The sequence below is a fragment of the Ctenopharyngodon idella genome, chromosome 9 (genome assembly GCF_019924925.1).
Source record: "Ctenopharyngodon idella isolate HZGC_01 chromosome 9, HZGC01, whole genome shotgun sequence".
In the NCBI taxonomy this organism is placed as follows: Eukaryota; Metazoa; Chordata; class Actinopteri; order Cypriniformes; family Xenocyprididae; genus Ctenopharyngodon; species Ctenopharyngodon idella.
In genome coordinates, this window is record NC_067228.1 from 20090213 (window position 1) to 20117402 (window position 27190).

At 35.2% G+C, this 27190-nt stretch overlaps 3 protein-coding genes across 8 annotated transcripts; all 3 read left to right on the forward strand.

Moving 5' to 3' along the window:
* The first annotated feature begins 3252 nt into the window (after positions 1–3252).
* On the forward strand, positions 3253–4773 carry mid1ip1a (MID1 interacting protein 1a). Its single transcript, XM_051905695.1, has one exon. It carries the CDS (start codon positions 3590–3592, stop codon positions 4046–4048), a length of 459 nt encoding a protein of 152 aa, XP_051761655.1. The 5' UTR covers positions 3253–3589; the 3' UTR covers positions 4049–4773.
* A 1023-nt stretch (positions 4774–5796) lies between these two features.
* Positions 5797–13980, forward strand: si:dkey-100n23.5 (cyclic AMP receptor-like protein A). 2 transcript variants are annotated; one of them, XM_051905362.1, is made up of 15 exons: positions 5797–5985; positions 6500–6552; positions 6639–6693; positions 7275–7331; positions 7487–7547; positions 7901–7988; positions 8074–8163; positions 8255–8293; positions 9394–9472; positions 10055–10102; positions 10194–10276; positions 10455–10596; positions 10780–12117; positions 12307–12399; positions 13377–13980. In XM_051905362.1, exons 1-13 carry the CDS (start codon positions 5896–5898, stop codon positions 10954–10956), a joined length of 1062 nt encoding a protein of 353 aa, XP_051761322.1. In that variant the 5' UTR covers positions 5797–5895; the 3' UTR covers positions 10957–12117; positions 12307–12399; positions 13377–13980. The 2 variants fall into 2 exon arrangements, with proteins under 2 accessions (XP_051761322.1, XP_051761323.1); XM_051905363.1 differs by lacking the exon at positions 6639–6693 and having other exon boundaries at positions 5847–5985.
* A 1460-nt stretch (positions 13981–15440) lies between these two features.
* senp7 (SUMO specific peptidase 7) lies at positions 15441–26895 on the forward strand. Of its 5 annotated transcripts, none has more exons than XM_051905356.1 (21): positions 15441–15468; positions 15978–16086; positions 16373–16468; positions 16889–16992; positions 18141–18699; positions 19305–19593; positions 21813–21985; positions 22151–22228; positions 22403–22436; positions 22665–22862; positions 22977–23227; positions 23464–23600; positions 24305–24421; positions 24594–24713; positions 24827–24919; positions 25189–25358; positions 25457–25494; positions 25627–25670; positions 26119–26187; positions 26330–26480; positions 26577–26895. In XM_051905356.1, the coding sequence occupies exons 2-21, from the start codon at positions 15979–15981 to the stop codon at positions 26754–26756; spliced, it is 3009 nt and encodes a 1002-aa protein (XP_051761316.1). In that variant the 5' UTR covers positions 15441–15468; position 15978; the 3' UTR covers positions 26757–26895. The 5 variants fall into 5 exon arrangements, with proteins under 5 accessions (XP_051761316.1, XP_051761318.1, XP_051761319.1 ...); XM_051905358.1 differs by having other exon boundaries at positions 15448–15594; XM_051905360.1 differs by lacking the exon at positions 15441–15468 and adding an exon at positions 16539–16596 and having other exon boundaries at positions 15972–16086.
* Positions 26896–27190: the final 295 nt, after the last annotated feature.

Below are 27190 nucleotides of genomic sequence, written 5' to 3' on the forward strand. Positions count from 1 at the left end.
TTGTAACTTTAATACGAATTAATTTATATTTAATTAATACAGTGAAGACTATACAATGTTTTATTTTACATTAGATTATTACATTTCTGTAGTATTTCTTACTTAGCACTCTTTATTTAATATCTTTGTTCTCTATTTATTTGTCCTATTACTTGTCATTTGTCTTCAATAATTGCTTACATATAAATTTTTTTGCTTTGATATTGTAGGGGAATTTTACAGTTAAAGACCCAAAAGACCAGATATGTTGAATAAAGACCCGGAGTCAAAGTTTAAAAAAAATAATAAATTGAAGAGAATTTTACTGAAGAATAGTTTGCAGTTTCATCAGCAGAAGCCAGCTTTAGGTCTCACAAGGAGTTCGTAGGCCGCTCTCGTACATTCACATTTCCACAACAATTATACTCTTAACAGAGTCCACTGACTACGTCATTACTTCAGGTTGAATGATTCTGATTGGCTAAGAAAAATAGACAAATTTGGTAATCTTCCACACATGGACAGATAGTCAGAGGCATATCGCCATTCGTCACGATGCTGACGAGAGGACCCTGGATTTAGGTACCGGATGTCCTTTTGGGTTCATGACATGGCGTCTGCTGGTCTCAAGCAGAGTGCCAGTTGTCCACCAGTACAAAGGACCTGCACAGAACACTTAGCGCACATACACAGTTACACATGATTCAAAGCTTTGTCAAGGTTGAAGTTGATCTGATCTCTGCTCTGAGCAGGAAACTTTCCCAAAACATTCTGACAAACATGTTCTTTTCTCTCAGTGAGAGGTACAGACAATATTCAAAAGTATTTTCTAGTGTTTGAAAAGGAAAAGAAATGCTTTAACATATGTTGAAGAAGTAATTCAAATAATTTAACAGAAAGATAAATGTTGGTTAATAACTTAAAAGATATATATTGAAGCGGCAGTGGATTCCAGAATCCACCCCTTCAGTATCAAAACTGGTATTGAGAATAGTGGAATTTCACTGGTATCTAAAATTTTGGTATTGTGACAACCTTTTTTTTCCAGAAAAAATAGACCATATCATTATATATATTGTTACTGTGAACATTACTCATATTGTGATTAAAGATTTTGGTCATCCATCCCTACTCCTTGCTAGATAGTGGTAAATGTTACCACAGTTTTACATGTTTTATTTAATAGTGTTCACCACAATTAATAGGTGGCAGTGTAACCTTGTCAGAAATAAGTATAGAAAATGGCGCACAGATGACACCTTAAACCCAGTCTTTTTGAGAAGTTGGTGGTAAGGGTAAGTGAAATGAAAACAAAAGTTTCTAAGCAGTTGTACCCACCAAAATGTTCTTTGCCTTCAGAATAGATCTAGACAGATTTAAGCCTAATAGTGATATTTCACATTTTGTGTTTTTAAAATACTGTATTTGTATTTAAATACAAATTTGTATTTTGATACATTTCAACTGAGGTATTTTGTATTTTTATTTTAAATACATTTTCATGTATTTATGTCCATCTCTGGATATGCATAATAGTGAAAAGATGTTTAGGGGACGTCTAGACTGTGAGTGAAACTATCAACAGTGAAGTTAAGTGAAGATACGCGCTGCATGAAAAAGAGACGATGCTATGGTATACTTTTGCAAATCATACATTTACAATGGTAAAATTCTTAGTGATTCTCGGGGTGAGGCATAGATGGACCTAGAACAAGGGTGGAGATGAGAGTCAGAGCAGAAGAACAGGTTTCTAAATCATCCGAGGCATTCTAGTCATTGCAAAGGTTTCTCAGATTTCCTTTCTATGACTTGGTATGCAAAATTATTTTAAATGAAACCTTGCTGTGATCTTATCTCATCTAAACATTGTTTGACCATTCAGTTGTGACCTTATTAGGCCTGAGTGTGTGTTTTAGTTTCTGGATGTATTGTATATCATACATGATTTCAAGAAAGCCAAATATAGAAATAAGACCTTGCGAATTCTTACAATTATATGTGCAAAGAGAACCCTTTATAATCACATAGTAGCATCCCAATTGTTTCATTTACACTTGAATACTTCTCCTATGTTAATTTGTTGAATTGGACAACAAACCAAATCCCTTCTGGGCATTCAGATTAATTTGACAGGCCAGAAGGGACAGTTTCAGAGCATTTAACATAAGCACTTTAAAAGCTTTGGAAGTCCATACAAGGAAAGACAGAAACATGCCCCCAAAACCCATTTTAAGGAAACAAATTGACATCTTGTTGACTTATAAAGCAGTTTTTTTTCAGTGAAAATCATTATTAGATTGGTCTTTCTTAGTTCAGGAGACATTCAATGAGTTCTCAATTATGTTGCATCAGTATCAGCTTTGTCTCAGATATTCCTTTGGATAAATTAATATAGACACATGTGAAAAGTATAGAGCTATAAAATGAATGTGGATAACATCAGATCATTTAGTCTCTTAAAAATCTGTTGAGAAATGTTTAAATAGTGCATACCAAAATGTTCTAATATTGAGACACATCAGGTATCTTGGCAAATCTGAGCAAAGTTTGAGACATTGTTGAGAACTCTTCTAAAACTCTTAGACTCCGTAAAAAGCAGTAGACTAAAACAAAAGTCTCGTTCTCTCTGTATTTGATCTCATTGCCATCTCAAAGACACAACTGAGATAGTATCTCATATCTTATGTGTGTCTTTTCCTTCCTGTTGGGTTCATTCTTTTTTGCTTATGTGGTATGATTTTTTCAAACATTAATAGGCCTATTCATAACTTAAAGAGAGTATACCCAAAAATTCTGTCATCATTTACTCACCCTCAAGTTATTCCAAACCTGTATGAATTTCTTTCTTCTGCTGAACACAAATAAATATTTTGAAGAATGTTGGTACCAAACAGTTGATGGGCTTTATTGACTTCCATTGTATGAAAAGAAGAAGAAGAAGAAGAAGAAGAAGAAAACTATGGAAGTCAGTTTGGTCCATCAGCTGTTTGGTTACCCATATTCTTCAAAATATATTCTTTTGTGTTCAGCAGAAGAAAGGTTTGGAACAACTTGAGGGTGAATAAATGACAGAATTTTCATTTTTGTGTGAACTATCAAGCACGCAACTTTTGGCTTCAATGTTACTAATCAGAAAATAATTTAAAGATTAGATTTTCCCTGTCCCTCTTTTAACCCTTATTAATGTTAGCCTGTGACCGTTCATTTATAGGCCTATAGCCTACAGGACTAGGCCTACTGGCATTACTAATTTGCGTCATGTGTAAAACGTACTTGAAAATCAAAGTCGAATTTGCTGCCCTCACAACAGAATTTTTTATTAAGTTTGTATGTTGCTTAAATAATTATGCAACAAGTTGATCCATGCACTTTCGTGCCGCTCCCTGTGTATCTATGGGCCGTGCGGAGGTTTGTATCTTGCTGTTGGAATCTGGTTTTTGGCCGACCTGACATCCCAGACCAGACCAACAGGTTTCGGTCACGCCCAGGGGCAAGAAAAGCGGTGTATAAAAGACATTAAGGAATGCAGATTTCCAGAAGGAAGCGCAGAACACGAGAGAGAAACATACAGAGTAAACCACTCTCGAATTAACCCTCATAATCCACCAAAATGCAGATGTCCGAACCCCTCAGCCAGAAGAACTCTCTCTTCACGGCAATGAACCGCTTCATCGGCGCCGTCAACAACATGGATCAGACGGTCATGGTGCCAAGTCTGCTGAGAGATGTGCCGCTGGACCAAGAGAAAGAGGTGCAGAAGCTAACCAATGACCCGGGTAGCTATCTGCGGGATGCTGAGGAAGACATGTACAGCTATTACAGCCAGCTCAAGTCCATCCGGAACAACATCGAATGGGGCGTCATGCGCGCAGAGGAGCAGAGGCGCAAGAAAGACACTCCTGCGCCGGAGACAGTGCGCACAGAACCGGAGAGCGACATGGATCTGGAGCAGCTCCTGCAGTTCCATCTGAAGGGCTTGCATGGGGTGCTGTCCAAACTCACAAGCCAAGCTAACAACCTGACAAACCGATACAAGCAGGAAATTGGCATTGCTGGCTGGGGACAGTGACCTGCATCATAAGGACACGTCTATTTGGATATGATGAACTATTCTGATCTAATATGATCTATTCTGCATTTGTGGAAGAGCCAAAAGGAACTGACCGAACAGAAGCCTAAACTGTCAAAAGTTAAGATTGCAAGGCAAACCGAGAGGGGAAAGTGGGTTTGTTCTAGTACTGGTTTTGGTGTTGATCACTGACGTATTGTAAGGGCTGCTTCCTGTCTTATGGTAGCCTATTTTATTTGCACTGACAGTTTCCTTTTTTAAAAAAAACAAACAAAAACAAAACAAATTCTCCGTTTAAATGGCTGGCTGCCATGCCTTACCTTGATATTTAAATCTATTTATGTATTATGTATAATTGAAAGCTTTTATTTTTTCCATTCTTCTTCAAAGTTGTTGTCCTATGACGTCGCTGTGTGTTCCTGAGGACTGATGACTTTAAGAACTAAACGTATGATAGTTTGCTTATGTGAAAACCCCTTTAGATGAAGCAGAAACTCTGTAGAAAACCCATGGAAACATTTCCTGTTAATGACCTGAAACTATCTGTGAATCATCCTGTGAATCAATGACGTGGACAACTCTGAAAATCACTGCGTGTGTGTCATGATGAGTTCCATGAGATTCTGGGTTAAATGGTGCCTAAAGGCCAATATGATTGTTAAAAACATTTGCTTTGTTTTGTATTGAATTGATTTTTATAACAAAATAAACTTTTGTAAATTGAATATGTCTTATCTGTGGTTATTATTCATCCTGCTCAACAATGCATAATTAACAGGCTCACACACACCCTGCACCTGTGTCACAGTGTACAAACTCCTCATTCCTTAGTTATTACAAAAGTCTATAATTTAAATAGCTTTTTGATACTGATAGATTAGACATAATGACAAAATAATAATCAGTTCTACTGTAATTTAATCTAATATTCTGCAATATAATTCCCATTTACCATTTCAATTTCTTGAATGTGCATGCAAGTAGGCTACATGTACGTTAAGTGAGACCTATGCAATGAATCTTATTATGATCATAATAAAAATATGTAAAAGGTCTATAAATAATACACATATTTTGAAGGGTCATCAGTGAGGTTACTTTTGCCCATGAGCAGACATGAGGAAAAAACAAAAACACCTTTAGGTACATACAAGAATTGTTGGATTTGTGGTACTGTTTTTGTTTATAAAACTGGGTTCAAATCCTTGGAAGGTATGGCTTGATTGGACTGACCAAATTTAAACGTGTGAATAAGTGATCAGAATTCACATGATGTTGCTAAAATACAATAATTTGAATAATAGAAGTAAAGTATTTTATAATATATTTAAATGTAAATGCTTTTTATTGCACAATGACTTATTGTTCAAAGATACCAAAGATTCTTATTTTTTTGGACCTAAACCTCAACAAACATTTTGACAAAGTGAACTGGCACACTATGTTCCTTGAATGAATCTTGCTTTCACTCTTCTAAATGTTTCATACCATATTATGAAAACATAACATAAGACACTACATAAAAAATGAATAAACAAATCTTGATCAAATGTAACAGACATGCTAGTCTTATCCATTTAACCTATTTTAATTCAAATAAAATTTAAATGAAAGTAATATAATAACATGACCTCCCTGTATAAACAACAGCTAAGTCTGTAGAAAATATAATGTTTTATATGAAAAATACTGGCAGTAACTTTTTGCGAAGGAAAAACGTCACCGCGTTTCGTATTGTTGTGTTGTTTGTCCCAGTGCGCCTGCCTTACGTGTCAATGTGGCTGTGGCGTTCTCATGATGTGTGTTGTCCACATCAAAATATTAGTTGGTAAAAAGAAACAATAAAAATGGGAGATGACCATCCATTCCAGGTTAACAACGCTAGCAGCAGCTCCCGCTGTACTTTCTTCAAAGCAGCGCCTGACGACTATCGATGTGTAAGTATAAACTTGTTTTAAAAATTACTGTAATGCTTAACTGTTAGCACTCATGCTAATCACAGCATGACATCATCGGTTCCAGGTAGGGATGATGGTGTTCACTAGTTTAACTCTTAGACGTGAAAGTAAGAAAGTATTATGATTGATAATCAATTAATTTCAGTTAAACATTTAAACATTCTTGTGGAAAGTATATAAGATGGCTCACGGTGAGGTGAGTTCAGTTGGAAATGAATTACTTATTGATCTGTGGTGGGATGAACCACCCAACACACGAGGAGTAGGAAAACGGTTTACATTTCTTTGGTAAATGGTTGCAAAGTGTCTAAAAGAACTGTATAATGATAAAAATGTAAAGAAATATAGGGGGAAAAGACGTGTATTTAAAATGAAAAGTAAAATATGTGAAAATGCTGTTGTAAGCGTTCTTTAGCCTAATGTCATAGATCTTTTCTTTCCTGATTTGTCATTTTAGTTTTCATTAGATGTGTATATGTATTTTAATCCTCAGGATGTGATTCTTAAAGTGAAAAGAGCTACAGGGACATTTTCATTAGTGGCATGGTGAGTCAATTCATTTGGCATATTGCTGCTTTGTTTTAAAGTGACTTTTGAGGATTCTTAACCATCTTAAAATTTCCTATCTGTAGCTTTTTCATGCTCTTTGTAATATGGCTGCTGCGCAGATATAACTCTTTGGCTCAGGTACAGTGTTTCATTTGAATTGCCAAGATACATGCACTACTGTTCAACTGTTTGGTGGTAGTAAGATCTTTTTTATTTTTTATTTAAAAGAAATGAATACTTTTATTCAGCAAGGATGCATTATATTAATCAAAAGTGATAGTAAAGATGTTTTGTTACATATATATATATAGATGTTTTCAACATTGATAATAATAATAAATGTTTCTTGTACAACAAATCAGCATATAAGAATGATTTATGAAGGATCATGTGACACTGAAGACTGGAGTAATGATGCTGAAAATTCAGCTTTGCCATCACAGGAATAAACAACTTCTTACAATGTATTAAAATAGTAAACTGTTTTTTTTTAAATTAAAAGTGCAGTCTTGTTCAAGATTTCATTCAAAAACATAAACAACTCTTACCAACCCCAAACTTTTGAACAGTAGTGTAATTTCCCAACATAATTTAAAATTCAGTAAAATTCTGATTACATATTCAGTTATATTGTTGATTATTATTAATTATTTGGAATATTGCATCTTTTTCTATCTGTATTTTATAATTGTATTTCTATCTTTTCCTTTGTTTTTCAGAAAATGGTAGTCAGTTTGACAGTAGCTGCTTTTTTTGACAGTGTTGCATATGTTATGGTAAGTTGTGTTGAGTATAAATTTGTATGTATGCCTAAGAGAGAGAGACATATGTAGGCAGAGAGTAATTATTCAAGCTAATGTATGTTGAAAATGGAGTTTTTAAACCCTCTTTAATAACTTTATTTCATCTTTTCCTTTCCTCTCATCTGCAGGGAGAGTCTCATCCAGTGGGCTCTCTGTGTAATTTTCAAGCCTGGTGGCTCACATATTTTGGTAAATTTGTCAACTTATTAAAAGATGTGTGTTTATTTGTGTACAGTCATGTTAATGTAAAGTAACAGATCATCAATTCTAACCGGGTATAATAAGATTATTTAATTTTGTCTTTGATGTAACTTGCAGAAGACATTTAAATACAGAAATAAAATTCACACCACAAAAAAACAACAACAACAAAAAACACATACAGTATGATATTTGTGAATAAAATTAAATATTACAGACAAGTGTGAATATGCAGTATCTCTAGTAACTGCAGTGCATCAAAATAGAAAGAAGACATCCTTTGTAGACTGATGTCATGATAGATTGCTGTTGTTGTTCTAGTTTTTGGCTGTTTGTTTCAGACTGGACTGCACTGGTGTGGGTGTGTCTTATTACTTTCAATCTCTACCTGAACCTGGTGAAAGAAATCAGAACTGAACATTATGAGATGTGAGTCATTATACACAAACAAACACATGTTTAGTTGTGTACACATACATATAAAGTGTTCCTAACATCTGCATGTGTTTCTCAGACCGTACCATGTGGTGGCATGGGGGGTTCCTCTGTTCATGTCCACCCTCCCCCTGATGGCTGGATACTACGGTCCTGCTGGAGCCTGGTGGTATATGACCTTTCATTTTTGATATATTTTTAATTGCAGTTGCAACACTACTTTAGTCATCAGTCCTTTTTGTCTCATTCTTGTCCTGCAGTTGGATCACAGATAATCATGTTGGGTGGAGGTTTGGCATGTAAGTTTGTAATGTTCAGCATGTGTATGAGTGTTTTGCGGAAATGCATGTTGTTTCTAGGGATGAATCTGGGTCGGAGTAATGTAACTATGTTATGAGGTTTACGTAGCTCATGCTATTTGAATCTCAGGAATTTCCGTTCTTGTTCTGACAGGTTTTTGTGCATGCTGGAGCTGCTTAGAATATTTTTCACTCTACTAATTATGTACAGTTATAGTTATTATTGCTGTGTTATATCACACTGGTAAACACTGGCCACAAATATATTTGGACACCTAAAGTTATTGGTCGATATTGAATATTTAATTGGTCATGTTAATTTCCCATACATTTACATTTGCATTACCTTTGCCATAATCCAAATATCACTTAAAAGTAATCTTTAAAAATTCTAACTTATTAATAATGTTAAACTTTAGCAAATCTAAAAATGAATATACATTTTTCATACTTCAAAATTATTTTAAAATGTTGTGATACTTAAATTCACTTGTAGCATTTAAATTCTTGATTTTACTTTTTACCCCTGGTTTCAGAGACAAGGCTTAGGCCTAGTCCCAGACTAAAATGCATGTTTGAGCTGTTTTAACTGAAAGCAACTTGTACTGACATCTCTTAAAATATGTCAGTGCCATTGTTTTGTCTCAAGATGCACATCAGTAATGTTTTTTCTAAAGCGCATTTATAAAAACTACTTAAACGTCCTAATTGAACTAAAGCCTAATCCAGGCTTAATCTAAGCACTGTCTGTGAAACCAGCCCTTAGTGTTTTAAACTCATTTAGACAAATGTAAAGAAAATTATTATATTATAAAAAATTATTTTAGTTTTTAGTGATTTATTTCAAACTTTAGACAAGTTATAAAAATATATATTACATCATATATTTTAAATTTAATTATTACATTATATATTATTGGCCATAACATGAAAATAGTTATCGTCTTATCGTTATCAGCCAGAATCCCTTGGTATTTATTTTAAAGAATAATACAACAAGCACACTATCAAGTGAACGTGTACAAATACTTTTAGAGGCCTCTGTTTGTGTGTATTGTCTTGTTTGAGGTGTAAAGTATTTCTTTGTTTATTTTTTGCAGATGGTACATCCCACTGTTTAGCCTTATTATCCTCATGATCTGCTGTTATGCTCGAATCATCTGTGTGGCCAACGAGAGGGTGAGTGAATGTAGCTTACAAAAATCTGCTAAAAAATTGTATCACTACTTTGAAAATTTGATTGCATGGCAATGTTAGGTCTAACTTAGGTGTGTGATTCAAATTTATCTTGAAAAAAAGCACTTTGCTTATCTCTTCCCTGTTCTCTGTAACGTTGACGTGCCGCGGTAAGGCTGAAAGTGAAATTTTTGCACGACTGGCAGATTCTTAGACATTGACGCAATAAAACAGGCCACACATGCTCATGTACGTGCAGACATCCGTGTACTCTGCACAGGTTTTACGTGGTTTCTTACCAGATTGTTTACACCCATTGCAGAATAGGCCATTGCAGGAGGACACACAAGTTTACTAGGAGAAGTTCCACCAAAATGTTCTTTCTGTCAAAACTCTTTATATTGAAGCTTGTTTTATTAAACAAATTATGGGATTTCTTTCAGCATTGTACAGTAAAATATCACTGATGAGATGATGAGTTTTGTGCTATGGTGGTGGAGCAGTGCTTTGTTCAGCCACACACCACATTATGATCCATGTACCAGGAGTGTAAATGCATGTTTAAAGTTACTGTCTTTATTTCAGATGCGTTCCTGGTTAGGCACCTTTAATCCTGAAAGAGAGCGGAGGAAGGTAAGTGTGTGTATTAGTGCATGTGCAGATATGACAGTCCTGCCATCCACTAGTTTATACATCAATAATGTATCATTACTCCTTCCTGCAGATCTCTCTAGCTGAAGAGATCAGACCGTTGAAGTGGTATCCCTCTGTCTATCTGCTCGTCTCCATCTTCCCCCTCATTAATCGGTAACTGTGTTTTTTCACATTTTACATACTGAACCTCAGGGGTGTGATCTTCTGTATTTATATGAATTTCTGCATTTTCTGACCTGATGTATGTCCCACATGAATTGCGTAAATGCAAATTTGTAATGAGAATTGTAATCATTGTACGTGTGTCTGATATGTATGTGTATTTCTGCAGACTGCATAATGCTGCTTACCCAGAGGACCCTGTGTTTTCTCTGACATTACTGCACGTGCTCAGTGCACCATTGCATGGACTTGCAAATGCTCTCGTCTTCGGTAAGGACACCTGGAGTCAACTGAGTTCAACAGGAATAAAGGTACAGTTCACACTTACCAAACTCAGCCATGGATGGCTGTGACTCGTCTCCTTGTATGTCAGTGAGACGGTCCCTTCCTGTATCATTATGGTTACTGGGCAACATAAGCAGCAATGCAGACCAGACACATTTTTGCTGTTTGATTTTAATCTCTCATTCACGCAACATATGTGTTTTCCTCAGATGGCGGTCCAGTCTCGACTGTGTGACAGCACAAGGATTGGAGAGTACCATGCCACGAATGTAAGATACACACATGACCTTGATACACACTCCGATTCTGATGATGAGGACAACAACGTCATCTTTTACAGTCCGAACATGATCTTAAAAGACAGGGGACCCTTGGAAAATGTTTAGAAAAGAAGTGTGTCTGTGTGTGCCTTTAAAGAATTTCATTCAGTGTTTCTGTGTTGCAGCTTTTATGTTCAATTAAAATATGTATTATTATAGTTGGAAAACAGAAAAGAAAATGGTTGATAGAACGTCTTCCTTTGCCTTTAATGACGGGTAGTATCATAACGTTTGTTTGTACTGTATTAATGTGGGAAAGCTTTCATTCAAGCTATTTACCACCTCTAATAGATTTTGTTGCATATAATGGAATTAAAGACTGCCTTTTGTATTTCATTCAGCTGAATATTTCAGACATATGATATACTTTGAGAAAATTTGAGCATGTTTTACTATTATATTTATGAAAATGTATGCTATATTTTTGTATTGTTTACGGATTCAACAATTTTTAAATACAAATATATTTCTCTCGTGTTTGTGTCTTGTCTTGTAGAATGAGGTAGCACTCTAACTTTAGAATTAACTTTAAGTTCTAGATATTGAGTCTCAGCACTTAAATCAGGATGTTTTAATGAGAAAGTCCTGTGGAGTAAGACATGATTCCCATGAACTGCCTAATAAGAGGGTTATAAAAGCTTCTCGGAATAAGCCAGTGATATGAACTGGTGTCTGTTTGTGTAACTTTGTCTTACGAAAGCTAATTTAAACAATACTGACACCGAGTGGACAGAAGTGTGAACACTGCTTATTCTCGTCAGAAATAGACCATATTTATCGCTCTGTATATAGCTTTATGGAATAAAAATCCAAAAAAGTTGATTCTAAAAGTATTTAAACATAATTTAAAGTGTTTAAAAAAAAAAAAAAATGAGCAAAAGAAGACCTGTTATTTCGCTGTTTCTGTTTTTCTGATTGGCTGTGGTTTGTTATATCATCTAAGCGCGTTTAATAGCGATTGGTGAACAACTCATCATAAGTGACGAAGGAGCCAATCAGTAAAGAGTGCGTTGTTAAATTGATGATAAATGCAACAGTAACCATACGTAACATATTTTCATAACAGCAGCTGGCGAACTGGACAGTCAGGGCGCATCCGTAAAGACAACGGTAACATTCATAACCTGTAAACGCTTGTGTTTCAAGTCAAATTGTTAGTTAGGAAACGGAATACAGTAGAAACTGTACATTCTGTAGCCTACATCATGGTATGACTTCTAATAAAAGGTAAGACTTATTACTTCTTTATAAGCCTTTAACATTAGAAATAAGATTCAAAACATTTAGTTTAGTAGTTTAGTTAAATAATATTAGTTTTTTATTAACAAACATTAACAAAAAGGCATTACCTTTCTTGACATGTAGCAGTGTAGTGATTTGTGTTTTGTATGATGACTTGTATCCTTTCCTCTACAGCCAGCGTCTATGTGGTGCGCAAGATCAGAGCTGCTCTTAAAGAGGGAGAGCAAACAGAACAACCTGTTCTCACACCATGTAGCCTGGCTAAAGGTGAGTTTATATTATAAATAAATAGATATTTGTTATTTAAAGTAGTCAATTCACAGGAATAGCAAGTTATCAAATTGTGATTACATATTACGAAATGTAAAATTCTTAATGAAATAAGAGAATTCTAAATTTGGAACAGCATCGATGTGTCATTCACAGCAAGACCAGAAACCATAACCAGAAACATGTAGAGTGCAACAGTTTCCGCCCCTTTCAGTGGCGCTGGTTCCGGAAGTTTTTTTTTTTTTTTTTTCTCGATAGGAATTTTAAAATAGTCTTTGTTCAAGAGTTATAAGCCATGAACCAAGCCAATCAGCTACGGTGTAAAAACATAACACTATAAAACTTTGATTTGAAGCAAAAAAGTTTTTGAAAATCGACAAAAAGACGAAGGTACAGACTGTGTACTTTTTGAGGGAAAGAACTACAATCCCATGAAGCATTGCGAACAGCATAATCGAATTAAAAACAAATATAAAACTAATAATTTACAAATATTGATTATCTGTATAAAAACAATATATTTTTATTGCAATATATATATATATATATATATATATATACATACAAACATTTCAGTATTTTGTGGTGTAATTTTCTGTACAGCATCATGAGTAATGTAGTTTTTCCACCAGGAATTTCATTGTTAAACACGATTATTTAAAAAAAATAAACTGAAATAATGTGGGCTGGCAGCTTCCATGAATTAACAACCTCCTAGCTCACAGTAGGTCTTTCTTTAAAGGTTTATGTTATCGTTCAAAATCAATTTCCTTGTGGAGAAAATGAAGGGAGTTTTAACTTCTGAACCCAGCTGTTGCACTACAGGGTGAAAGTGTATGTCAGTGATTTATTACTCTATAGCCTTATCTGAATAAGGCATCAGAGTACATCAGAGTACATCAGTCCATTCCACTATGTACAGAGGGTGTTTTCAAATGTCACTGAAGTTGCTGGTCTTGTTTGTGTGTTTCCAGGTAAAAAGAAGAGAAATGCATCAGACAGTGCATTAATGGCAGCTCCAGAGCCAGAGGGTGCTGCTGGGTCATCTGCACCTACAGAGACAGCTATACAGAAATGTGGTTCCTGAGGTTAAAGGTCACGCAGAAGCAAATCTGGACACAATGGAGGCCATCCCTGCTAAAAAAAAAAAAAAAAAAAAAAAACTGTCTTGTGTATATGTTGTGTTTTGCATGCTGGAGTTCCAACAAGGCCATCTAAGCTGGTCTTTTCAGCAGAGACTTGACAGTAGCAGAAGTTAGATTGTATCACAAAGACCTGATATCAGACCAGTTTTGCTCTGCGTGACCTTTATTCTCACGTGCCGACACTAACTTGCTCTCTTTCTCCTAGCTCTTTCTCTTTTTCTTTTTCCCATCAGCTGTAGTATGTGAAGGTCTGTTCATCAACCTCTGCTTCAGGGACAGTTCAGATCTGATGTTTACCTGCAGCTTTTACATTTATACTCACCAACAAACAGACTAAACACATATCACTGTCACTAAAAATAACTGATGATATTTATAACATCATGTCATGTTTGTTATGACAAAAACAACTAATAAAATTGTGAAACTCCAATCTTTGTTTGCTCACATTCTTTCTAAACATCTCAACATCATTTTTTTTTTTTTTTTGTAATAAACATGTCTTCTCACCTGAACCTCTATTCTTTCATAAGATAAACACAGCTCTGTATATTTCTGTAAATAAGGTCTTATAGACCTTATGCGCCAGATAAACAAGTGCACCGCTATCTTTATAATATTGTCTTTGAACTTCCGTTTTCGCGGTAGCTCTGTATATTTCTATATGGCATCGCTGTCATAGAATAATTAGCTGGTGAAGAAGATTTACTTGTAGAGTTAATGAAAGTTATCCTGAGCTTTGTAATGTTTAAAGCAGATGTCTTAACAAATATCAGTCAAACAGTAAGATTTTAAAACGAGCAGTTCATTCATAAATACGTAAGTTCGCTGTGGCAATACAAACCGGAAGACAAAAGACAACGAGCGCAGCGCTAAAAAGGGGCGGGGCTACATAAGGTCTATAGAGACGCGCAGTTAGGACTGCGCATGCGCATTAGCTTGATCTAGCCTGAAAAAATGCCCTTTTTTTGTCATGATTCAAGCGTTCACAAACAAAATTTATGAGACAGTTGTTGTCAGATTTCATTGATGATTTCAAATATTAAATGTAATCGAAAGCTTGGCAAACCGCTTTAGAGAATTTGATGTTACCCCATTCAAAGAGATAGGAGCTGCACTTGCATGCCCGAGAGGCGTTTCAAAGATGGCCGCCGAGTGAAATGACTTGTCTTAAAGGGACTTTGGTTATAATCAAATAATCATATGCAGTTGAAAATATATGCAGTTTATTATGTATTTTATGCCATTATAAACTGATTAAGAAAAGGAAGTGGTTTAGATTTTGATAAATACTAATGGTCATGGTAAAAAATACTGAGGGAAATGATTTTGCATCACATAATGTAAATTATAAAAAGAAATATAAACAAAACTAGAAGAAAAAATAAGCAAAAATGCGTATTATATTATATTATATTATATTATATTATATTATATTATATTATATATTATCAATTTGAGGATTTGACCCTGGTGTGAAAACGTAAACCTGAACAAAGCCTAGCCCTGAACCCATATTGAACATCTATGGGATGAATTGGATTGCTGACTGTGAAACTCCGGCAGTGCCTGACCTCACTGATGATCTTATGTCTGAATGGGACCAAATCCCTACTGTTAGTTCCAAAACACAATGAAAGCTTTTCATGAAGAGATAATGCATTTAGAGAGAACCAACTCCCTATACGCCTATGTTTTGTTGTTGTTGTTTGTTTTGTTTTAAATAAATGCTCAACAAATACATATTGGTGTGGTGTTTAATTGCCCGCATGCATTGTATTCATTGTATCCATACATTGTATTCAACCTCTGTGAAAACAGGAGCTTAGTTTTTAACTCAGCTCTATGCCGCTAGATGGAGCACAATAATACCTCGCAGAGAGAAGGAAGGAGAGAAGAGAAGAAGAGCACTCGGTTTCCTGTGAGTGGCGGAAGTTTTCAATCGAGGGATATAATCCTAATATTCATGTGTTCATTTTCTGTTCATCAACTAAATTAACTTCATCAATCATGTTCTACAGCTTAAATTGACTCCTGGACTTAAAAAGTAGGTGTACTGTATAAACACTGAAACCAGATGAAGGTATTATAGGACATTGTGTTTAGCTACAGGCCAGTTAAGATCACTTTTATTGTGCATGTGTGTAAAATTTTACTGCACTGACAGATGTGAAAAGTTACAACTTGCAGATTCTGACTCAGGCTATCGGTTAAAATCATCTAATGATAAAATAATCTGATTCCTCTATTCTAGGACTGGTTTTAGCAGTACATTTGAATGTTAGCAGACGTTTTTATCCAGAGCGACTTAAAACTGAAGCAAACAATCTACAAAGTAGTATATTAAGGTTCTTATGATGTCCTGACTGTGTACTTCTTCTCAATGCTTTATCTGTGATCTCAAAGAGGCAATGAAACATCTGTTTGCAGAATGCCACATGAAGAAAGCCGCAACAGCCTTTCTGATTCCTGTAACTTTACGCTGGACCGGAGGAGAGCTCTGACTCTGTCACCAGGGATCAAACGTGACAACTGTCAGGTATGTCCATGAATTAAACAACATTGGGGATTGTGGTGTTTACAGTGTTTCAGTGCTTTCACCTAAATCCAAAACATCTTTCTGTAACACTTTGTTTTACAGTGTCCTTGTTACATATGTTGCATGTATTTATTGTAGTAACAACAGTAACTTATGCATAATTACATGCAACTAAACCTAATCCTAACCATAAAGTACTGGCTGTTAATTAATATTACTTAGTACTAATATAATATAACAAGGACACCATAAAATAAAGTGTAATCCATCTTTTCATGTGTCTCAGACTGAGAGTCCCCTAAAGATCCCCAGAGTTTCTACAGCTGAGGATGTGTGTGTAGATACAGAGATGTTTAAAGATCGGAAAAAGAGCCACTCCAAGGTGACTGAGATGGACAGGAAATGATGCATGATAGGTGTTTGTGTATTTGTTGACAATTTTTTTTCTCAAGTTCTAGTAAAGAACTACATTTGGACCTCTAAGACATTATGGACATTTCGCCAGTGGAAGTAAAATATAATTATAATTCTTTTGTGTGTTACTGCTTTTATAAACTACAGCAATATGATAAAACTCACCAGTGTTCAATGAATTATGTTATTTCACCAAGTTATATAGTTTATTAGCCTAACTATATGGTAGCAAAGCACTGAATTCTTTTGGCAAATTAATATAGAATTTGTGTTTATCTGTTTTTTGATGTTCTACTGATCTAGTAAACTACATCTGTCAATAGTTCAACCTGAGATCTCCTAATGTTTTGGAGTTTGTGATTGGCTTTGTTTTCTTTTCTACTGTTAGATCCACTGGACACAGCTGGCCTCAAATGGTACATCCTCCCAGTCAGATCCCAAATCACAAAAAAACAGCATTAAAAAATATCCAGTATGGCAGGAAATCCAAAGGTAACTTTCTGAAAACATTAATAGTCAGATCCTAATGCCGAAGCCTGTTCTTCCTCACTCACTGTAAACAGTTAGTTATTTAGTTGTATGAACACATTTTGTGTCAAAGAATAATATTGTTTACATTGCATTACTTGAACTATGTAGTTTTGAACCACACAAATGTTTACCGAATGACTAAATGTTTAATGTGAAATTATCATTGAAATGATTATAAATTATTGTGTGACTCAACATTGCATGTATTGTGACAAGAATTCAAATATCAGTGGTTTTAAACTGAATTTTCTTTACATTCTTGATTACCCGACACCTGTTTCCTGACAGGAAGTGATGCATTGAGCACATTTTGCCTACTTCAACATTGCAATGTTTGGAGCCAGTTTTGTTTTTTTGGGTTACAGTAAGACTGTACTGCTAGAACTGAAGTGGTTTCTCTTACCTGGCTTTAACAAATTCCTGTGAAATGTGGGACCTTGGGCAGTTTTTGTATTATTTTTCCCTTATGTCGACTTATAATTTTAATCAAGTTAATTTTTGTAATTTTCCACCCTCTCTCTGATTCTTAAAATAGGCTTGTTGGATAAAGTTGTAAAAAAGAATACTAAAAAGAATACTAAATTGCTGTTGTTGTGTTGTTGAGCACATAATTGTTGGCTGTTTTTGATACTTAGTTTCATTAAAGTTAAACCTAGGGAGGGAGTTTTGCCTTGGAAATGTTAGAATATAATGTATCAGACTCTTATTTCAAAAGAGCAGAGGGAAATCCTGTTTTGCCTGATATGGTGCACATCTACAATCTCCCACTGAAGTTTTTTGCTTATCATTCGTGCACCATCTGTGCATGTTGACCCATCTCATTCCATGTGCACCCTGCTAATATGTTAAAATGGCTAATGTACCATTCGTTAGAATGATAAGTCAATAAACAGCTGTGCAACATGTACCAAATGTGTTTAAACTGTCTGTCTGGTAGTTAAGGAGCTACAGTGTTTTTATGCTGTATTTTAGTTAATATTTTGGGATATTTATGTGGCAGTCATTTGATTGATATGTTTGATTATATTTACTTATTATATATGTATATGTGTGTATGTTTGAGCAGTATCAATTTGATTGTTGATTATTTATTTATTTATTTCCTACAGGCGTCAGGTCAGGGTGGTCTTAGAAGATGTCCTTCAGACAGAAATCGGACAGAGACTAAAATGTAGTGGGCAGAGTTGCAAAAAGACAGACCCATCAGAGAGCAAAAGACGGAGTGTTCCCACCTCAACAGCTGCGCTTAAAGACGAGAGGAGGACCAGTTTAACAACAAGAGGAGGAACAGACTCTACTGAACCAAAAGATACTTCACCATCCCATAATCAGACTGAGTCATACACTGAAAATGAATCATGTCCACACAAGGAAATCAAAAATCTGCTTTCCAAACAAATGAACTCGTCACTGAAACTATCGGAGTCATCTGAAGTATCAAGTAACTCTTGTTCAGCCAGGGAAAGTGACTTACCACAGGCTGTTCAGATTAGTGAACAGTTGCCAAAACAGACCAAACCATCTACTTTTGAAGAGAATGAAGCATCACTTTTTGAAGGTTCTTCACAGGATGAGGAAGCACTTTCCTCTGGTTTTGAAATTGCATGCAGTCCCTCGTCACCATTAGCAACGCAGGGTTGCCTGAGAGAGAAAAAATCTGCAAGTGAGGTAAGACCTGTACACCTTGGCAAAAGCAGTTGGAACACTTAATGTGCACTGCCATTCAAAAGTTTGGGGTCAGTATTTTATTTTTTTTTTTAAAGGAAAAAAGAAATAATTACTTTAAGCAAGGATGCAATAATTTGATGAAAAGTGACAGTAAAGACATTTATAATGTTACAAAAGATTTCTATTTCAAATAAATGCTGTTCTTTTGAGCTTTTTATTAAAAAAAAAATGTATTATGGATGGTTTTCACATAAATATTAGGCAGCACAACTGTTTTCAACATTGGTAATAATAATAAGAAATGTTACTTGAGCACCAAATCAGTCATTTCTGAAGGATCAAGTGACTCTGAAGTCTGGGGTAATGGCTGCTAGAAAATTCCTTTGCCATCACAGGAATAAATTACATTTTAAAATAAAATAATTGTATTATCTTATCTCATAATTAGTAATCTTAAGATTAATCACAATTATTATATAGGTTTAGCAAAGAATAATATAAGGTTCCCCATTGAACCTTTTTAATTACATCTGTTTAGGATTCACTTAGAAACGTTATTATTTTATTGTAGATGATTATTTTTGATTCTGCCTTTGATTTTACAGCATCTACCCAATAAGAAAGAAAGGAGAGAAACACAAGAGTCTCCAAAGGATTCTGCAGGAGATAAGGAAAATCACTTGTGCAGGAATGGAGAGGTGGTGCAGGAAGTGGAAGGGATGAGAGGAAGTGTGTTACGCCTCTCAGTCGGGGCCGACGGGCAAATCCCAGTCAAAAGATGTCGTATGGATGGCTTCTCAGCTGAACAGGTTCCCAACTCAGACCTCACCTCTGGGAGTACAGAGGGGCGGAGCTTCATCATAGAATCCTCTAAGCTCAACCTATCTGAAACTAGTAAGTGATTAGTATCCAATGTTCAGCAATCATTTTCATTAATATGTACCAATATAACAGTTAGGTCCAGGGGGTGTAACGATATATTGTTCTATCAATAAATCGTGATATAAAAATGTGATATGTATCGGTGATGTAAACGATGTGATTCATGATATAGAGTTAGTTTTATCTAAGACTCAGCTTACTGTATTTAGGCCTATAAGATTTTCGTTTATCTTCCAAGCACAAATGAAGATATTTTTTATGAAACCTGAGAGATTTCATTGTCCCTCCATTTAAAGTCCATTCCCCTAACACTTAAAATATCCCAAAAAGGTCATAAAGGCATCGTAAAAATTATTAGTCAAGTGGTCTAATCCAAATCCATGTCTTCTGAAGAGACATGATGGCTTTATATGGTCAACAGATTTACAACGCGCATACTTTAGTAAACACAGATGTTCAAATGCATGCTTGATGGGTGAGAACAACATGAGAGTGAGTAAATGGAGACAGAAATTTAATTTTTGGATGAACTAACCCTTTAAAGTTTGGGAGTAGTCATTTTGACACACTTTTCGATTAGAACTGTTATTGATTGCATTGATAATCTGAAGCACATACGTGCTGGAGCTGAAATCGCAAACATCATTTTAATCACCGTATCGCATTTAGTTTTAGTAGTGTGATGGGTCAAATCATTTTAGATGGATTGTTCTTACCATGTAAGTGCATTAATAGAGGGAGAGAGAGATTTTTATTCTAGTGTCACCATTGCCCTGTGCGTTGGGGTCCAGGACCAAGTTCAAGTCTATTCCAGTGCATACCAAATGTTGCATTTTAATGAACAGTTCATTTTTTTGTTATCTTTTTACCATGTCTTAGAAGTAATAATAATAAAAAAACCCTCTTCTTTATTTTGACTTAAAATACCAAGTATCTTATCTTGAGTTCAGTGTATCGTCACACCCCAATAAGAGTACATAGTAATAAACAACAGTTTTTAGCAACATATATGTTGTAATAAAACATTTTAAAGCAAATAACTTGCTACGCATTATAACTTACACTGCCATTCAAAAGTTTGTCAGTATGAATTTTTATTTTATTTTTTTAAAGAAATTAGTTCATATATCCAGTTAGGACTAAATAGTGAGGAAAAATTGAACTTTGTTGTAGTGGAAATTCACCAATAAAATTAAAGTCAGGCCACTCCATGGTAAAAAAAAAAAAATAAATAAAATATATTTTTCTGAACTATCCAGAGTAGTCTCTCTTACAACATATAAACAAACATATCCCAGAGAGCTACAAAATGAGCTCTAAGTATTTATTCAGTAAAATCATACATATTTATTTATCATTGAACAAATACTTTCAAAGTTGATTGGATAAGAAAATGAACAGATTTTCATAAGGATTCCTACTTCCTTTTGTCATATATGTACACTTTCCAGTTCATCTTCATCCACATTGGTCTTCCTCAACATCCCATAATATGCCCAACTGACGTGCATAAATATTTTTTAATTGGAAACATTTTATCAGATTAACTAGACTCTCCCCAGGCCTGCTGACTGTAGAAAAAGGCATTATTTACAAGTTGCTTCTCACAGCATTTGTAGATTAGACTTGAAACATCAGAGAGAGAGGGAGAAAAAATAAAAAAGCAATATATCTGAGTCCTTTACCAAGTGTGTGACAGTAAGAGGGGCCAGTGCTCAGTAGTTATCTGAGGCCTTGCATTTGAGTGCCTCAGATAACTTACAACATCTCCATGCTTATCAGTCAAAATTTAACCCTTATACTGTATGTATTGCATAACTTCTGTTGGGCAGCACCTTGCTTTGAACCTTCGGTTCATCCCCTTACATTCTTAACAAGTTTACACTCTTTTGAAAAATTACTTTTGCCCTCCTTCCCTAATCCCTGTGTCAGAAACATTATATCTTAATAAACAAAAAATCTTTTTTTTTTTTTTTTTCAGTACATGCAATAAAAAAAAAAAAAAAACATCTTTAAAAATCAAACCCACACCAAACTTTTGAACGGTAGTGTATGTAATTGATAAATTACATTTAACTAATAAAATATCAAACCCATTTTAATCATTTGATATTTACATGCTACACAGATATAACAAAGCATTTTTTCTAAAGTTGTCCACCTCTTGTTTTGCTTCCAAACTTTGTATGTTTATTATTTAAAAACAACAATTCTATCATTACCTCGTTTAGTTGTTCTCTCCAGTGAAGAGGAAGAGGAAAGAGAAGAGGAGGAATCCTCTGCTTTAAACATCCAGCCACCGGAGTGTGCAAAAGTCATGAATAAAGTAGATAAATCAGCAAGAGTTTATGAGCAGGAAAATACACCTGAGTGTCACTCTGACATCATGGAGATGGATGCCCAGGTTTGTATGATAATCTAAATACTGGACTAAAAGAATATAGTTAGTTTACTAAATAATTATTAAACATAGCTCATCTGTATATAGCAAACATCTAGCTTAACATAAGGGGTCTGTTACAACTGGGAACTGGTTTACTGATGAGTGTTCGTATGTTTTCGTCATCAGAGTTCTGCTGTGATGGAGCTACAGCTGTCTTCTCTTCACATGGGTGGAGTTAATGTCACATCCGGTGAGAGTATGGAGGTGAGAACGATATGTTGATGTGATGGGTTTGGTTGGAGTGATTAAATATGTCTGATTCATTCTGATCAAAGTCATATAGCTATTGTTTACATAATAAAATAGGTGTATGAGGAATGTTTTTGAATCTGTGTCCGTCTTAGTGCGTCACTGATTTTTAATATAATATTTTTTCAGATCAGTACAGACAAGATCACCTTTTCGTTGAAAGGTAAACATGTTTTAAGAACAAAAATGATTAGAAATATTCTCGTGAAGTGTAAATTAATTATTTTTAAGCATTTACTTTTTAATATTATTTAACTGTAAAATAACTATAACTTTAATTATTTAATTTTTTTATATTATAATATAGGTTAGATAGATTAGATCAAGACCATGTATGTTTAAGATATACCTTAATTGTTGTAAAGATCTTTTTTTCTCTTTGTTTACTCAGATTCTTCAGTGAAAATTTCTATATTGACGGCTAGTGTGCGCAAATACAGTTTGTGGGAGGTGCCTACATTGAGGGGGTGTGGCCTGGTTAAGGACAATGAGGTCCCGCCCCCTTCTCTGCTCCTGCTTTGGCTGTCTGATGCTCAGGCACAAAAGCTACGCGATGACCTGTCTGTCATCGAGTCAGGCACACGTCCAGGTCAGATTACTGACTTGTTTATAGATTACTGTATTGTTATTATTTTTTGAAAGTAGTAACCGTACTTTCTTTTATTCTCTCTCCTTTTACATTTGTTTTGCTGTGTGTGTACAGCTGAAGGCAGTACATGTGTGTTGCTGTGTTTGGCTGAACCTGTAAGTGGTGTTGAGAGTGCGGTCTTGGCCTCTTTAATGGACTTAGTGGGTTTGAAGCAGAGCAGCTCCGACCTCTTGTGCCCCCTCACACAGCCAGACAGCCTGAAACTGCTGCAGAGCTCCCAGGAAACACACCTGCTCCAGCTGCTGACGCCCAAAATTGAAGCCCAAACTAGCACTGCTGCGCATGCAGCTGTATCTGCTGTGAAGGTTCAGACAAAATATTGTATCTATGTATCTTTTTTCCTTGTTTGCAAGTTCTTCCCTGAAGTTCACTTTTAATGTTAGTAATTTTGTTACCATGCTCATAGCCAAGGTGGTTTTTGAATGATCTGTTTTCGAGCTTAGTTTGATGTGGGCAGAATGGAAAGGGAATTATTGATTATAGGAAGGGGAAAAAATCCTGTTTCCCGTTATAAAGCCATTTTATGGATGTGTGTCTCCAGTCTCAGGATTCTGATGTTCATTTGAAGCCAGTCTACACACTGTGCCATAAAAGAGCTCAGGGTTCATACAGTGTTTCCTTGGCATCTACCCTCGGGGCAGAATGGACACCGTACCGACACTGTGTTCCAGCACGCAGGTGAAAATTACAAGTTTTACCATGTTCAAAGGGGATTTACACACTCATTTAAAAGTTTGGAGTCAGTAAGATTTTTTTTGTTCTCTTATGCTCGACAAGGCTGTTTATTTGATCAGAAATACAGTTAAAACGGTTATATAATGAAATAATGCTACAATTTAAAATAACTCTTTCTATTTGAATATATTTTAATATCCTGCAATGGCCAAGCTGAATTTCAGCAGTCATTACTCCAGTCTTCAGTGTCACATGATCCTTCAGAAATCATTCTGATATGCTGATTTGGTGTTCAAGAAACATTTCTTATCATTATCAATGTTGGAAACAGTTGTGCTGCTTAATTTTTTTGTGAATACTGAGATACTTTTTTTCAAGATTCTTTGATGAATAGAAAGTTCAGAAGAACAGCATTTATTTGAAACTATAAAATTCTTTGGAATTTCACTATAAACTATAAAATTCTTTGGAATTTTCACAAAGAATTTCATTCTTTGGAATTTGTCACTTTGGATCAATTTAATGCATTAACAAGTATTAATTTCTTTAAAAAAAAAATAAAAGACTGAATTTTGAACGGTTGCATACTCCACTTTAAATAATATTAATAAAAGTAATGCGCAGCCTTAAAGGGTTTTACATAACCCCATATTTACACACATTCTCTGCACCTCAGTACTAATTTACCACTATTCATCTCTGTTTAGGTTGATTCTGTTCCCTCCTCCACCCTCGAAAGGAGCCATCACCGTGACGACAGAGGACCTGGAATGTTTAGACAGCGGCGAGTTTCTTAATGACGTCATCATCGACTTCTACCTCAAGTAAGACTAAGACACAATGTTTCAGTGGGAGGAGTTGACTCAAAGCCACTCCTTCACAGTCATTTGGGGAGGAAAGGGTTTTTTTACGTGCTACCAAGTGTCAACCAATACTCTTTTCAATATCAACCACAAAACTTGCAAACTGATGTTGTATTTTATACATGTGTTTCAGGTATCTCATGGTGCGAAAGGCCCCACAGGCATCTGTAAACAGATCCCATGTTTTCAGCAGTTTTTTCTATAAGCAGCTCACACGCAGAGACAATGCTAATGAAGACAGTACAAGCACACCGTGAGTATTTGTCACACAGAGTTCATGTATAGCTCTCATGCTTATTGTTACAAATGGTTTTTGTTACACAACGATACAACAGTATATTTTTTATGATGGATATGTGCCATCAGAGCTCAGGTCAGAAGGCATCAGCGTGTGAGGACATGGACCCGTCATGTAGACATCTTTGACAAAGACTTCCTGTTTGTGCCTGTCAATCAAGAGTAAGTATTAGCTATATAAATACAGTGTTTGGATACTTAAGTTGTATTTACTTTTGTGGGCCAGTTTTCTTTTTTTTTTTTACTTTAGATCACTAGTTTCTGTTCATTAGTTTGTGTTCATATGGACATATTGTATATTATGGACTTTTTTCACTGACTAGGCTTTATGCGTATTATGCAACTTGTGAGATTTAATGTGCTGTGAATGTACCAGTGTACATCATGTTGTTTTTATAAGTATTTTATATCAAGTCTGGTGTTTGTTCTAGAGCTCACTGGTACCTCGTGGTGATCTGTTTCCCCGGGTTAGAAGAGCCGCAGTATGTGAAGAGGGACGGCAGAGGCTCTGTGCAGAGCGATGGAAGTGAAGGTTTGGGTGAGTCTGAGGGGGAGATGCAGGGAGAGAATAGATCCAACAGTGATGACGACAAAAATACAGGTAAAAAATTTAATTCTAATGCTTTACTACTAATTTACTCATGCTTACTACTTTAAGAATTATTTCTTGATTCTAGACAAATTTTGTTCTTAATCTAGATGACAGTCATATAAAGTCAAGCACGTCTCATACTCTCGTAAGTCAAAATAAATGTTAAATAACGATCAGAAATCTCGATTGGTTTGCATTTGATTTGATATAATGCGATGTGGATAGATAATGTGCACATGCACAGCAACAGCAGAACCTTGTGCTTCTTTTTCTGTAGAACTGTACGGAAAATACCTGCAAGAGACACACTGTGTGTAAAAGGTATGTGTGTGTTTTTAAATGAACTCAAATTAATTTTTTTTGTTTCATAAAGGAGTGAATTTTGTGGGAGAAAAGATATTTTAGGTTTTCCAATTAAATTATATAGTGCATATGTTACAATAATATTAGCTTTTGGTATGTTTAATTTATGTGTCATCAGATATTAAGCAGACATTCTACTAATACTCTAATAAGAGTTAGTTGACATATCATTGCAGAGTTTCTTACAAGTAACACTTTATTTCGATGGTCCACTTTAAACATTTTACTATATATTTTTTTATTAGGCAGACTTTCAGGAAAGGGATTTCACTGCTAATGTATTAAATTTTAATTTAACAAATTAATTTAAATATTTAATTTATTGGCTTTTGCCTTTTAATGGGCAGAACAGTGACAGAAGTAACATTTTTAATGTTGAGGATTATTTTACTCTATTTTTTTTCAGACCATGTATTCTCATAATGGATTCCCTGAAGTTGTCGGTTCATGAACGTATCTTCAAACTCTTGCGCGAGTGAGTGTTTGCACTCTGACAGCAGTCCAACTGTAGCACATTTATGTTAAGTGTTATTATAATTGTATTATATATATATGGAGAGAGAGAGATATAGATATTTTACATGATGTGATTAATTTTGAGTTTTGTTTTTTTTAAGATACCTTCAGGTGGAGTGGGAGGTAAAGAGAGGTGGTTATCGTGACTTTAGTGTTGACCACATGGTAGGTTCCCACTGTAAGGTCCCCCTACAGGACAACAGCAGTGACTGTGGCCTTTACCTGCTACAATATGCTGAAAGTTTTTTACAGGTAGACTTATTCTTTATTTCAAATACAAAAATGTGTGTAAGTATGTTTTTGTTTTGACCTCAAAGGCAACCGCAATGATGTTTGTGTATCTTTCAGGACCCTGTACTACACTTTGACTTGCCGTTGAGATTGGAGCGCTGGTTTCCACGGCAACAGGTGCGAGGCAAACGGGAGGAGATTCGAGACCTCATTCTAAACCTGTACAGATTTCAGAAAGGCTCTTTGGGAAATGAAGCTCTAGAAGATGGAACAGATCATGGAAATGTCACTCAGTGATGTAAAGCTTTTAGGAACACATTATTATTTTACTTTGGATGTATTTATATTTTAGCTGATTTTGAAACTTTTATATTTTATGCTTTTGTATACATTGTTGGAAAAACTTTAGAAAGAAATAAATGTTGATCAAATGAAATTGAACAGTTTTGCTCTTTTTAATCTCACATTTTCTGTATGTATATGTGTATATAAGTAAGTAGCTTTCTTTAAAGGGCTTATACTGCAAGAAATAAATTTTCCTTGATCTTTTAAGCAACAAATAAGACCCTTTTAAACATGGATATTTGTGCTCTGTACATGTGATTGTAGTCCCTCTCAGTGGCTTTGGTTGTGATGAATGAATGTAGGAGAAGTCAGCTGGTTAAGCATGATTGGTTAAGCAGTCGGGTGTGGCTTAGGCCAGTTTTCTGATTGGCCAGCTCATTAATTGT

Bases quoted from the DNA above. Each gene is read 5' to 3' on its own strand.
- si:dkey-100n23.5 (XM_051905362.1), top strand. From the start codon at position 5,896: ATGGGAGATGACCATCCATTCCAGGTTAACAACGCTAGCAGCAGCTCC. The intron at 5,986-6,499 runs GTAAGTATAAAC...TTTAATCCTCAG, and splicing joins CGCCTGACGACTATCGATGT to GATGTGATTCTTAAAGTGAA. The intron at 9,473-10,054 runs GTGAGTGAATGT...TCTTTATTTCAG, and splicing joins TCTGTGTGGCCAACGAGAGG to ATGCGTTCCTGGTTAGGCAC.
- senp7 (XM_051905356.1), top strand. From the start codon at position 15,979: ATGCCACATGAAGAAAGCCGCAACAGCCTTTCTGATTCCTGTAACTTT. The intron at 22,863-22,976 runs GTCAGATTACTG...GTGTGTGTACAG, and splicing joins CGAGTCAGGCACACGTCCAG to CTGAAGGCAGTACATGTGTG. The intron at 25,359-25,456 runs GTAAAAAATTTA...TTCTTAATCTAG, and splicing joins TGATGACGACAAAAATACAG to ATGACAGTCATATAAAGTCA.
- mid1ip1a (XM_051905695.1), top strand. From the start codon at position 3,590: ATGCAGATGTCCGAACCCCTCAGCCAGAAGAACTCTCTCTTCACGGCA.